This window comes from Malaclemys terrapin, chromosome 13, assembly GCF_027887155.1.
Source record: "Malaclemys terrapin pileata isolate rMalTer1 chromosome 13, rMalTer1.hap1, whole genome shotgun sequence".
Taxonomy (NCBI): domain Eukaryota; kingdom Metazoa; phylum Chordata; order Testudines; family Emydidae; genus Malaclemys; species Malaclemys terrapin.
Genome location: NC_071517.1, coordinates 15,372,435 through 15,385,491, shown reverse-complemented (window position 1 = coordinate 15,385,491; position 13,057 = coordinate 15,372,435). Strand labels below are relative to the sequence as shown.

Here is a 13,057-nt window from a genome sequence, read left to right as displayed (position 1 = left end):
GAAATGCTGCATAGAGAGGGCTGGAGATACAAAGAGGAAGTGCTGGGAGCGTCCTACAATGTTTTGATTTTTTACACAGGCTCTCTGCGGTTTTCTCTCCCCTGCAGTCACTACTTACTGTGGTGGAGGTGGGGCTAGTTGGCAGAGTTCCTGGTTTACTCCACACCTACAGTACAAATACAAAACAGAACAGGCCAAGTGAGGTTGGTTACTTCACTGGGTATTTTCCTTTGATTAATTACTCATATAAAATTATCATCAGCAAAGCTATATTTGTTTGCAGACTACATGCAGCTGCCCTGATGACTGAGAAAATGACAAAAAGACGTGTGTTTCCTTTTTTGGTACGTGTTCATGGATGAGGAAGGGTTCAATTTTAAAGACTGAAGAGCTCCAGAAAGAGAATAGACCTCAGTGATCATCAGATGGAACAGACATTCAGTTTCCCTGTGGCTTGCCCAGCATTCGGATGGCACTTTCACAGAAAATAAAAAGAATGTTTGTACTTTATTCCCCAGTGTTATTTACTAAGAGAAAATAAATGAGTTCAACTCATCTAAACCAGTTTAGAATTTGCAATCATGATTTAAGACCATGCCATTGTAGCTCTTCAAAATCTTCATCAACAGTTTGGGAATGCTGCAAGCTCCAAAGTGGCTTAATGCAAATAGGCAAAGATAAAAAAACGGGGGGGGGGGATCAGAAAGAAAAGAAGATGCTTTGTATCCCACTCACTCCTGTGTCTGTATGTGGTCTACTTTGATTGTAAGCTTTTCTTGTCAGAGACCTCTTGTCTTGTATGTACAGCTAATGTACGTAGCACACTTTGGGGCACTCTATAAACCAGTAAATGTAGCAGGGCTTGGCCACCCCTCGGTAAATCACAAACATTCTATAATGCAAGACACATTGTGCACAGGCTAAACCTCTTCGAGATTTCATGCATAAGCAAACTAAACTGCAGTTTCGTACTCGGGATTAGACTGGCTCATGGCTCGTACATGGAAACAGAAGCCCTACATTTTTCTCCAAGCAGAAAGGAGTTAGGCTGGATGCACCGCTGCAATCCACTCTCCACTTTCCTGAAAAATACCTTAATCCAGAGCTAAAAAGGCAACTTTTCAGAGAATGAAAAGCAGAGAAGTGCTATAGGCATGGAGTGGGTTTCTATGAGTAAGGCTGAAACCTATGTCCCTCCCCAAATAAGCTCTCTGAGGGAAGTACTGAGCTGAAAGCCAACAAAATTCAAATCCTTTGGGAAATGTTCCTCCTCTGGAAGACCGTGGTACAATAGGTCAGGGAAATGCAGGTTCACAACATGTGGACAAATGCTTCCCAGCAGGGTCACATACATTGCTAAGGTCCGGGGCGTGTGGACTGGAAGGGCTCACTGGAACAGAATCACCAGCAGCTGATGGCATATACATCACAGGGCCTGTTTGCGTTGGGCTGGATACAGCTGAGGATGGCTGTAAATCTTCATTGAGTGGAGGCTCTGCGAGAAATAAAAGGGCATGCAATATCACTCAAAGCTACATGAATGGCCAAGGATCACAAGATGCTTGGGAAGTACAGCAGCTACACACATCTCCTGCTGCTAGTTCTCCACAGGGAATGTTTCAGGGATGCTTATTTTTAATCAGTATAGAAGCAACAAGAAATCCTATCAGGCAAAATGGGCATTTCTCATCTTATATTATTACTCTTTCTCCAGTTCTGCAATCTGCTGGCCTCTAGCTCAGTAATACCCAGGGCCGGCTCTGGCTTTTTTGCTGCCCCAGGCAAAAAAGCCTCCCGCCGTCCCCTGGCGGGGAGCGCAGCAGGGGAGGGCAGCGCGACCGGCCAGAGCGCTGGGGGAGGCGGCGAGCCCAGTCGCGGCCCTGCTCTCAGGCTGGAGCGCCGCCGGGCGCCCCAACAGCCCCAGTATGTTTAAAAAAAAAAAAAAAAACCCTGAGCACTGCCCCTCTCCAGGTGCCGCCTCAAGCACATGCTTGGTAGGCTGGTGCCTGGAGCCGGCCTTGGTAATACCTCTTCCTCCAACAGTATTTTTACTAAGCGAATTACATGCTACACATTCAGGATATCCTGAACTAACTAGGGGTTTTATCCATGCTATGCACACAGGTGATTGATTTGTTATGATTAGCTAAGGGAGATAGATACATTTCCATAAGTCCTCAACACCAACCATTACAGAAAATGGTAATGTGTGTACAAGGCTATGGAATTGCACCCTTCCCTTTAAACATCATAAATACCCAGGAAAATAGTGCAGGCTTTCGCTGCATTGATTTAAAACATTATACAGCCCTCAGCAACAAATGGCTATCACTCGTGAAATTCATCAGGATGATTTCCAAGAGATTTAGATATTCTTGGATATGATCTTATTTTCCTTTTTATAGGGGCTTCCACCTGTGGATCTCAAAGCACTTCACATATAGTAATGAATTAAGCCTCATTGCATTTCTGTCAAGACAGAAATTATTGTTTTCACTTTTAAATGGGCAAATCAAGGCACAAAGAGATTTGCTCAAGGTCATGCAGTGAATCAGTCTCGGAGCAAGGATTAGAGCCCATTTCTACTGGCTCACAACGATTCTGCTCCGACTACCTAAATTCAGCATTACAACTTGAGTGCAGAATCCAATAGGAACAATGGGATGTGAAAGAGCTAGCCCTCATTTATAAATGCAAGTATCGACAGTAATAACCAAATTTATCAACCAGAATTATGACAAAGAAACTAAAAGGGACCAGAATTCAAGTGTTCTATCTGTTATGCATGAAAGTGGCTTCCAGAATGGAAGTCCCAAATTCAGACAGACATTTGTAACTAGCTCTATTACATCCAGAGAAATATGAAGAACAAGCCAACAACAGACTCTCTGCTCTCTTTTAAAGGGGCATTGTCAGGAGGTATAGAGGTTTTCTAGAAAACGGTTAAAAAAATTTACTAGTGCTGTTTAAAAAAATATTAATAAAAACAGCTCTTATCTTATTTAAATAATCTTGTGCAGTATTTGTGACTCAAATGTTGGAGCATCATTTAATACTGTATAAGAGAATTAGCAAGAGAACCTGCTTAATAACATTCCTTAGTATTTATATAGCACTTTTCATCTTCAAAGCATATTACCAACCATGAATTAATCCTCACACTAAAATACTATCATTACTTAATACGTGGAGAAACATGCACAGAAAGTTGAAGTGTGCAGAAGGTCACTCTAAATGATCATGATGGTCCCTTTTGGCTTTAAAGACTATGACTTGTCCAAAACTGCAGAGTCAGGGAGTCAGTGTTGGAGTTGGGATTAGAACTCAGGTGATCCTGGCTGCCAATTATAGGAGGCAAAACTAGACTAGAAACAAATCTATTTTTGTTGTCTAATCTCAGTTAAGATACAAGATGTAAATTAAAAACACAAATGGTAAAAATAAATTTGATTTTTAAATGTTAATAATCTCATGTCAGAAATTACATTCTAAGATTTTTAAGAACTCATATGCTTTGAACTTGACTATGTCCCAGTTTAACCATATGAAGAAGAAAGGCAGTGCTCTCTCTATACTATAGTCCTTATAATTCTGAGGATATGGAGAGTTAAGCTAGTGAGATATCAGAGCGGGAAAGATGTTTCAAAAGTGAAGGCAATGAGTAACTATGGTTGTAGCCCTACAAAACATCTATTGCCTTCAGCTGTGCTCACACCTCCTATTGGCATCATGGCTTTAAATGAACTACCAAAGAAAGCTCTCCCCTTTGTGGTCCTATCTACCCTGGCCTGGGTACTAAGGCACTAAACTAAAGACATTTATGGTTAAAGCCTCACTGAAAAATGAGAGAAGAAGCCAACATACGTTCTACATGTGCAAAGGCACAGAAGGGTCCCCGAGGACAGCTGCCAGACTGCTGCATGTCGTTGCACTTAGTGGATTTGTAGATCTGAGACGAAAAAACAAAACAAAACACACAGAGACATAGTAAGAAAAGACTAAGCGTAGTGACTCAGGCAGAGAAATACCTAAAATAGACTCAATAGTGAGACAGAAACACAGACTAGAGTCACAGACACAAACAAAGATGTTAGAGTATCCACTTCAATGCTTTGCTTTAAAGAAAGAAAAGCCACTGGAGTTCTGGTAACGTCAATAATTGTCCCATCACAGCTAAGGTCACCTAAGGGGTAGCAGTTGCCATCAGTCCCCAATGACTTCAGTTGGAGCTCTGGGTGTGGAACAATAGTAAATTATAGTGTTAGGGGAATAACTGATAAATGACAGGCTAGAAAACTGATCCCCTGTTTAGTAAGAAAATGATCAATAACTGACCAGGGTTGTCAGTGATGGGTCCTTCCTTCCTCTGATGGGGAAAATGACATTGCTAGTGTAGGCCAGACAAAACCACTTTCAACACCATAATGTGAAGTGTGACTGCGACATGCTTTCTGTGATTCTTCTGGAAAAGCTTTGGGCCAGTCTGCACTAGCAGTTTTCAGAACTGGTTCATGGGGACCTGTTATTGACAACTGTCAATTACAAATCACTTTCATAGTAGATAAACCCTATTAGTTCACCTGTGTACCCATTCAACACATCTACAATACACACATACACTCTACACGCTTACCCTCTCTTTCTCCCTCACACATACTCTTTTCCTCTCCTTCTTTGCCTTCCCCCCAAGGGACCCTTGTCAAGTAGCTGTGGTCCAAGTTCACCTCAAATGTGCTGTTTCTGCACTCAAGGACCATGTTGCAAGCAGATCATCATTCCCTGCCTGTTTGCTGGGCCCTTGCTGCCTATCAACACCCGTAATCCTGGAATTCTCCCTCTCAAATAGCAAGATGTCAAATGGGAAGGTCGGGTTACCATACCTCTGGGTGAAACTGCTGCTCTGTGCGAGTGTGGCAGTACTGGCATGTGTCCCCATTCTCACACTTACTGGGGTCTCCCCACTCGTCTCCATGTTTCACACTGGGGCATGGTGAAGATCTGCATAAAGAAGGGGTAGTGGAATGCATCAAACACAAACATGTATTGGCCACTCTCAGCCCTACTCCTGTCACCCCAACATCCCAAACTGGGAGCCAGGCTCTACTGCTCCCCTCTATTGTACACACTCTGCTCTCCCAGCCTCTTCTCCTGCACTCACTTCTTGGTGCCTATGCAACTTCCTCCCTGCTACCTCTGCAGCTTCTATCACTTGTAAAGACTGCCCAATTAAAGAGATTTTTTTTCACCATTGGAGACTAAATACTGACTTGAACCAAAATAGTTTAACTGTATTAGTAGGTGATACGATAGTGTCAAAGATACTGGATCTGTTTTCTGTTTCAGAACTGGGTCTTCATATAATGTTAATAAGTTAATTGACTAATCCCAAAACACATAGCCCTGTAGGCTGGTCAGTTTCCAGGGTTACATTGTGGCCCTGTAGAAGACTGGCTGTGCAGGCCCGTTCCCTTTCTCTCTGCTGGGAACCTTTTCTGTTTCCCCGGTCTGCACTCTTGATGTGCCCCACTCCCCCTGTTCTATATGGTCGTATCCATTCCCTCAATAAACTGCAGGGGAGGCACACAGCAGCAGCAGCAGCAGGGACTGAGCAGACAGCCGCATCAATTGTTGGGGGAGGATGGCTGGCAGCACAGAAGTAGGAGAGATACTGATGCTCTCTGTGCACTGGTAGGGGGCCCTCAACTCTTCCAATACTTGTTAATAAGGCACAAAGATGGGACAGAAAGATGGGAGGGGCCTCCTGCTGGCGATAGGAGGAAGAGTCCCTGGATGTTACCTGAGGACTCTCATGGTGTGTATGCTTGTCCTGGAGGTGATGGGTTAATGCTCCTTTGATTTTATGGGGTTTTAGAATTGATTGAAAAATTTTTGTGATCAAAATATTGGGAGGAAAATGAGACTATTCATGATTTGCTCACCATGTTTTTCAGCCAGTTTTGATGTTTTTAAGAGGGACTGAAGAAAAGCCCCCCTGAGGCCTTAATAAAAGTTCTTTTGTGTTCTTGGAAATCAGAGCCAGGAAATCAGGAAATAAGCTGGACAAACTGTGTTCATGAAGACACCTTAATGGTGACGAGTCAGGAGACGGGAAAATGATGCAAACACCTCTAAACTAAGTTGCAGGACCCTTTAACAGTCAAATGAGGAGAGCAAAGCAGGCAGCACTGGTGATCTCCCCAAATCCCTTTCAATCTCAATCATCAGACATATAAGATGGCCTGATAATTCTGAAACGTTTACCTGCTCTCAGTTAACCCCATAAAAACATGACCTACACGCAGCGTGTGGTTTTGTTTACAAATGGAAGTAAATTCCCCTTTTAGTTTTTTTTCACCCTGCATCATTTTATAAATGAGTTTTTTGTTTAACTCATTATGGTTGTTATGGAGAAGCCACAAGCAGGTTCTGTCCACAATGAGTAGACCAGAGCTGTAACATGATTTGGTAAAACAGTTATTTGTTTATTATAGGCATTCATTATTGACCCTAGTTATAAGGCAAATTCCCAGCCTGGGACTAGCATGTTAACCCAGTCCTTCAGCACAGCAGAACTGTCAGAACAGGCCTTAAGGAAGGGCTAACAATATTAAATGAAGCAAATCCAAGGTCCTTGGTTGGGGACCTCCGCCAACCCTGAACTCCTAAGCTGGAAAATGAAAGACCCAGGATGAGTGTACCTGTATTTGTGTTTTCTTGGGCTCCTTCTTCTATCTTTGCTGTTGTGGTAGTAGGGACAGGCATAACCTTGGCGACAGAGACGAGGGGGTTTCTTGCATTGCTCTGTTTTGTAGTTTCCCAACACGTACGTTGTGTCTGTGAAGGAAGGTCCCACTGGTTACTTGGAGATGACAGGTGTTTTGCTTACTATGCAAAAGCCCTTGATGGGAGCGGGCACTCCAAGCACACTGGATTGCCCCCCATGCAAGACCCTAAGGGACTCACCTTGCCACCTTGGCTCCTCACTGAGTATTTTCTCTATCATAGCATGGCTAGCAGCGACTGCAGATTGACCCTCTATGCCACCCTCTGATGTGGTCTGACCATTCTGCAAAGCCTCCATAGCCTGAAGCTCCCTTCGGGAATAGAGTTAAATGAACAATAGGCAGACAGAGCAGATGAAGAGACAGATACGTGTGTCTAACAATTTTGCCAGACAGCAATTGCTACAGCACTTCGAAGTAGTTGTATGTTCATGATGTCCACTGGCTTTTGCCATAACATACATAGAGACAAGTGATCAAACACTGGCAGTTCATTCCCTGGGAATTTCAGCCTCAGAAGTTTGAACCCCCTGCAGGGTTCTCAGGCAGGGTGCCACTAGCCTCGTGCTTCCCCCTTTTTGGGGGAACCCCTTTGAAGAGGTTTTTGTGTTTTGCCTTGCTAGGGAGGGAAATATTGCTATCACTCTGATACTTAGCAGTATTTTGTTACATTTGTGTATATTCTTTGATCAGCTGACCTTCCGATCAGGTCCAGTGATCACCCCTCCATGCACAGCCCCAATGTGAAACTCCATCCTCTGCTACCTGATGTCGTAAACAGGAGAACGTAGGTCATGAGGCCCATGAGCAAAGGCGCAGTGGAGGCCGTTCTTTGTGCAATTTCCTTTGGAGTCAGTCTCATGGATGCAGATTCCAGTTTTGTAGTAGCGCAGATGATATCTCCTCTCTGTGTCACCAGTAGTTCTATGCAAGAATGGACACCTGAGGCATAGGGGAAGAGAGCCAAATTCTGGTCACGCTCTTGTTGCCAGGGTGGACTCACCGGTATGAAAGAACATGCTGATGATGAAGACTGCTGTTGTTGTCAATTTTACCCTGCCCCTCTCTTTTATCATGTCTCACAGCATTCTTTAAATCCTAAATTTGCCACTGCATACTAGATAACAGCTTCTCTCACAGACAAACAACTGGATCCTTAAGCCTTCAGAGGCTCATTATTCTATAGACCGGTGTTTCCCAAACTTTAATAACCTGTGAACCCCTTTCACTAAAATGTTAAGTCTCGTGAACCCCCTCTTAAAAATGAATATTTCCAGGGTTTTTCTCCTTTACCTGAGTATAAATTATAAAAGCAGTGATCTTGGAAATATAAAATTTATTTTATGACATGTTTATTACACACTATTTATTATTAATTATTATTTATCATTACAGTATTTTTATTACATTATGAAAATGGCAAGATCTCACTTTCGTAGCTTGCATCACTTTGAATAAGCCTGTTATAAGACAAGGCTCCTATGTTTCATCAAGGAGTATCAGATGTGAAAGAATGAAGGTATTTAAGAAGCCAACTCAAAGAGTTCCTCCTACACAAGCATTGAGGTCTTGGGCAGTCCAGGCAAACAATGCACATTACAACAAAACTTAAACTTGTTCTTCATAATAATTTTAAAAACAACACTAGCTGCCTATTTCATTTTAAAAACAGCAAAAAATATCCACCTCCCCTTTCCATTTCTTATAAGGACTCTTGAAGTTTAAATCTCTTCAGTGTGATAGATATGCTTGCTGTGATCTGCTTAGCTCTTGGAAGTCCAGGGGCTCCGGGCTGCTGGCCCCGGGCTGCCCGGGGTCCCTAGGGACAGCTCTTTCTGCCATTAGGAAATTTTTTCCCGAGAACCTCCTGTAACATTTCGCAAACTCCCAGGGGTTCACAAACCCCAGTTTGGGAACCACTGCTATAGACCAATGAGTGTCAGGATCCGGAAAAGAGCAAGAACACTCTCAAGGCTTTACTGGTGTATTAGCAATGAATGAGGGACATCACACAGCACACACATTTCCTTTGCAGCTCTCCTTTCATTTAGGTTCCTAGCTGTCACCGTTTCCTGCCAATGTACTGCTACAGGCCCCATGGGCTGAGCCAGTCCATCTATAGCTAGACAGACCCCTCACAGGAGAGCATGGGTCAAGGGAGGAACTACAGAACACTATCATTTTAGCTGACACTTTATTTTTTTCTTTCTACTACATCTTAGTCATACCCTGAGTGGGGAAAAAATCCACAAACCTGTCACTAAGAAATGTAAAAGAACCAGAAAAATAAGTGAAATTGATGTACTTGTGGGACCTATCCAAAGATATGGATCAACCAACAGCAGTAAGATGGTTTCATTCACTACTAACCTGGGCCAAATATGAACAGTGATCTGGAGGTCAAAGGCTCCATATCCTATTACCTCCCCATCCAGCACCCCACTAATGAGAGAGAATCTGAATAGAAACTGACACCACAGGTCTGGTGGATTGTTTCACTCTCTTCCACCTACCTTATCCTTTATTCAGTTAGCAGAATTTCCAGATAGGTCTAACCGTTTTTTTTTATATTGCCACCATGAAACGTAACTGAAATTGCATCAGTCTATATTTTGACCACCGACAGGATATGCTATTATTCCTCTACACTTTATCTTGTCTCTGACTCTATAGTCTCTATGTTCACTCCTGCATGGCTGACGCCTGCCTTAGCACACCGCAGCAAAAATCTTCTAAAGTATCTCTCTAGTCCAATAGAACCTACCAAACAATTGATGAGGAAAAACATGGCATTCTACAGTGTTTCTCCACCTTGTGTACTCCCATGGCTCTACTGACATATTAATGGTCACTAGGCATCAGTAAAGGGTAATTAAATTATATAATTTTAAAAGTTGAGGCTGGATGGTTCAGGGCACAGGTGAGAGGACACAGAGCTTTTCACCAGTTCAATGCCAGCTCAAGCTGATAGTGACATGAGCTAGTTTGATGTTTGCATGGTGGCCATTCTCAGTCCAGTTCTCCTCAAAACTCTGCTGAAGATGCAAGGATTGAACAGGTAATGGAGACTGAACTTCTCTCTCAGTCCTAGAAGTAGCACCTCTGCTTTAGGGCTGAAATACAGAGGTTGCTCCTGCAGCTTTTACATCTGTTCTTATGTTACTCTGTATGATCTTAAATTTAAAAAGCTGCTTTGCTGAAGCGTCTTGTCTCTATAAACACTGGTTGGAATCAACACCTGGACTGATCCCAAGAGCTGACTGGCAGAAAGCAGGAATGAGCAGACTCTACTTACTCATCTCCTTCTGGGCAGATTCCTGTGGTCTCATCATATTTGGTACAGTAAATGTCAGGGCTGTAGTTAAAGGTGCCATCCCGACGGCGGATAGATCTGCGACGACGCTGGTTGACAAAGTGCCAATGGAAGCAAGTATAGGGCCGGTGCTGAGTGCATTTGTGCTGCACAAAAAGGGGGCACTGCTCAGTGCGGAATTCCTTCAGGTAACTGTAGGCAGAAATCAAGGAGAAGGAGATTAGAACAAGGAGACTGGTCAGAGCCCAAGTCAACTCACTCTGCAGAGCCCATGCCAAACTACACGGCATCCATCACAGGGATGCATGCTGTGTTTCCCACACCCTCCCCCCATTTTAATTCTCAATAACAGATTGGAAGCTGCTGGTTTTCTGTAGCAGGGAGACATTAGTTTCCAGGCCGCTCAACTCAAACTTGGAATTCAAACATCAGTGCTAAAAGCAGCCGCAATCAACAAAGAATTTCCTATCATATTTTTAAATACCATTTAAAAGAGGGCTGTCTGAATGCTTAGTGAGCTAGTTAAATATTTAGTAAGCAAGCAGTATTTTTAGATACAGATCTATCTAATTCCATCCCTAACTCTAAAAGGTGTGAGTGGGAAGAGATTTTTCTTCCCTTAAAGAGATACAGTCAGGTTAAAAAATCACATTAAATAAAAACACCGTAAAGACAGGTTTAATGCCTCAGATTATTACAGCTGAAAGAATTTTTAAAAACAGATATATTTTTCTCCATTTGTCCTGACTGGTTACTTTTTGCTTTTCCTAAAGCTTGGACAGTGAAAATAAAACTAGTCAGTTTCACTATCTGGGTCTTTTGCATTAAAGACTCAATCCTGGTAGCTGCTGAGCACTAGGGTTGCCAGTCCTCCAGGATTATTCTGCAGTCTCCAGGAATTAAAGATTAATCTTTAACTAAAGATTATGTCATGTGATGAAACCTCCAGGAATACGTCCAACCAAAATTGCTAACTCTACCGAGCAGCCTCACTTTGAAGTCTAATGGAGTTGAAGGCACTCAGCATCACACATGACTGCTCCACACTTAGCAGGATCAAACCCTTGCTAAGAAAATGTGGCAGTATTTGGACTGTAAAAAACCCAGATGAGATTTAAATTATTTTTTTGAAAACAGTATAAACATTATTTTTTACAGGAGTTTTAAGGGCTATTTTGTTGGATTTTTCTTCCTTTTAAGACCTACATATTTTTAAGGCCAAAACAACCTAACAGTGTCCCTTTAAAATCTCAACGGGGTAGGGATCTGTAAACTGGATCTGGAACTGAGCCTCTGTTGGTGACATAGCAACAACTGAATCTCAAAAACAGGCAGCAGAAGATTAAAAAATGGTTTACTTTGACACAGTGATCTGACTGGGATCTGGATACAGGTTATTTCAAAATACCACATTAGTCGAAACTCAGTAGCTGTGCTAAATTTATTAGGAACATAAGAACTGCCCTATTGGGTCAGGCTCAAGGGACATCTATCCCAATATCCTGTCTCTGACAGTGGCCAGCACCACATGCTTCACAGGAAAGTGTCTACATTAGGTCTCATTCAGGTATCTAACAATTATTGATTGTGCGGTTTAGTCACATATACACTATAAGGCAGGAAAATAAAAGTATTGAACTTTGTCAAGGGCTCACTCCCCTCTTACATTATTATTGTCTTTTTAATGTTGATTTTAAATAAACAGAAATGCACCACATGCTTGAAGATGAAGAAAATAATGTCAAGCTGTGTCTGTATAAGGAGAAGCGTGTGTTTTTAAAATCATTAAAATATGGTGGCTAACACATTTCAAAAATAGCCTTTTCCACAACAAGGATGAGGCCTCAGAAATGCATAACATATTCCAAGCCTTTTCATTTTCAGAAGCCAGAATCTTGCTGGCAAGGAGTTTTCTACAGGATAATTTTGCAACTGAGGCTAGGTCTACACTACCTGCCTGAATCGGCGGGTAGAAATCGATCTCTCGGGGATCGAATTATCGCGTCTCGTCGGGACGCAACAATCGATCCCCGAATTGACGCGCTTACTCCACCAGCGGAGGTAGGAGTAAGCGCCGTCGACGGGGAGCCGCGGAGGTCGATTTTGCCGCCGTCCTCACAGCGGGGTAAGTCGGCTCCGATACGTCAAATTCTGAATTTGCGTATCTTAAATCGACCCCCTCCCCCGTAGTGAAGACCTGCCCTGAGAAAGGTGAAAGACTTTCCCAACCATTCACTTCCAAATCTTTTGGCCCTATACACATTTAAGACCTGATTTTCAGAGGTGCTGAGCACCCACATATTCCATTGCCTTCTATTAGAGTTGTGGGTGCTCAATATTTCTGAAAATTGGGTTCTAGGGCTATCATGTCCAAAACCATTTTTATACACCCTTGCAAGCTAGTGTGGCTGTAACACTGAACAGAGTTATAAGTATAGACCCCATATAGTTATAAAGCAAGTCAAAAGCATTTTCAGAAACTGTGCTATGGACTACGGTTGTTTTGTTTTTAAAAAGGTCTGCTCCGCTGAGAAGAGATCCATGCCTCAACCAGGTTCGTGACAACTGTGTTGAAAAACAATTGCCTAGAAAGGCTGCGCCATGCTTGAAAGGTTTTCTAACACAGCTATTCCTAGCACAATTTCACGCCATCGTAGGAACAAGCACTCTTTGTAAAGGGCTGACCATTATCAAACATGTAAGTTTTAGCTTATCAAGCCCAGTTGCTGTACCATGCTAATGAGCCTTAGGGAAAAATGATTGTCCACTGATGCCTGCTCATCTGGGTTGGGAAAACCAATTATGCTAGTTATGAGAATTTGAGAAGTAACATGATCACTTAAATGCCAATACCTAGAATGCTTTTCACAGTAACACATAGCAGCATATAGCCCTTTTCATCCACAGATCTCCAAGTGCTTCACAATGGTGAAATAATATTATCCTCAATTTAAAGATTAGG

At 42.6% G+C, this 13,057-nt stretch overlaps 1 protein-coding gene across 3 annotated transcripts in view; it reads right to left on the bottom strand.

Annotated features, from left to right (window-relative positions):
• The window catches only part of UNK (unk zinc finger), a 62,640-nt gene that overhangs the window by 24,398 nt on the left and 25,185 nt on the right, over positions 1 to 13,057 (bottom strand). For all 3 annotated transcript variants that reach the window (XM_054047869.1, XM_054047870.1, XM_054047871.1), the window contains exons 2-9: positions 10,078 to 10,287; positions 7,548 to 7,724; positions 6,964 to 7,094; positions 6,699 to 6,834; positions 4,881 to 4,998; positions 3,865 to 3,949; positions 1,353 to 1,495; positions 119 to 166 (exon numbers count right to left, since the gene is read on the bottom strand). In XM_054047869.1, the coding sequence (XP_053903844.1) occupies positions 119 to 166; positions 1,353 to 1,495; positions 3,865 to 3,949; positions 4,881 to 4,998; positions 6,699 to 6,834; positions 6,964 to 7,094; positions 7,548 to 7,724; positions 10,078 to 10,287 (1,048 nt within the window). The remainder of the gene's footprint in view (positions 1 to 118; positions 167 to 1,352; positions 1,496 to 3,864; positions 3,950 to 4,880; positions 4,999 to 6,698; positions 6,835 to 6,963; positions 7,095 to 7,547; positions 7,725 to 10,077; positions 10,288 to 13,057) is intronic.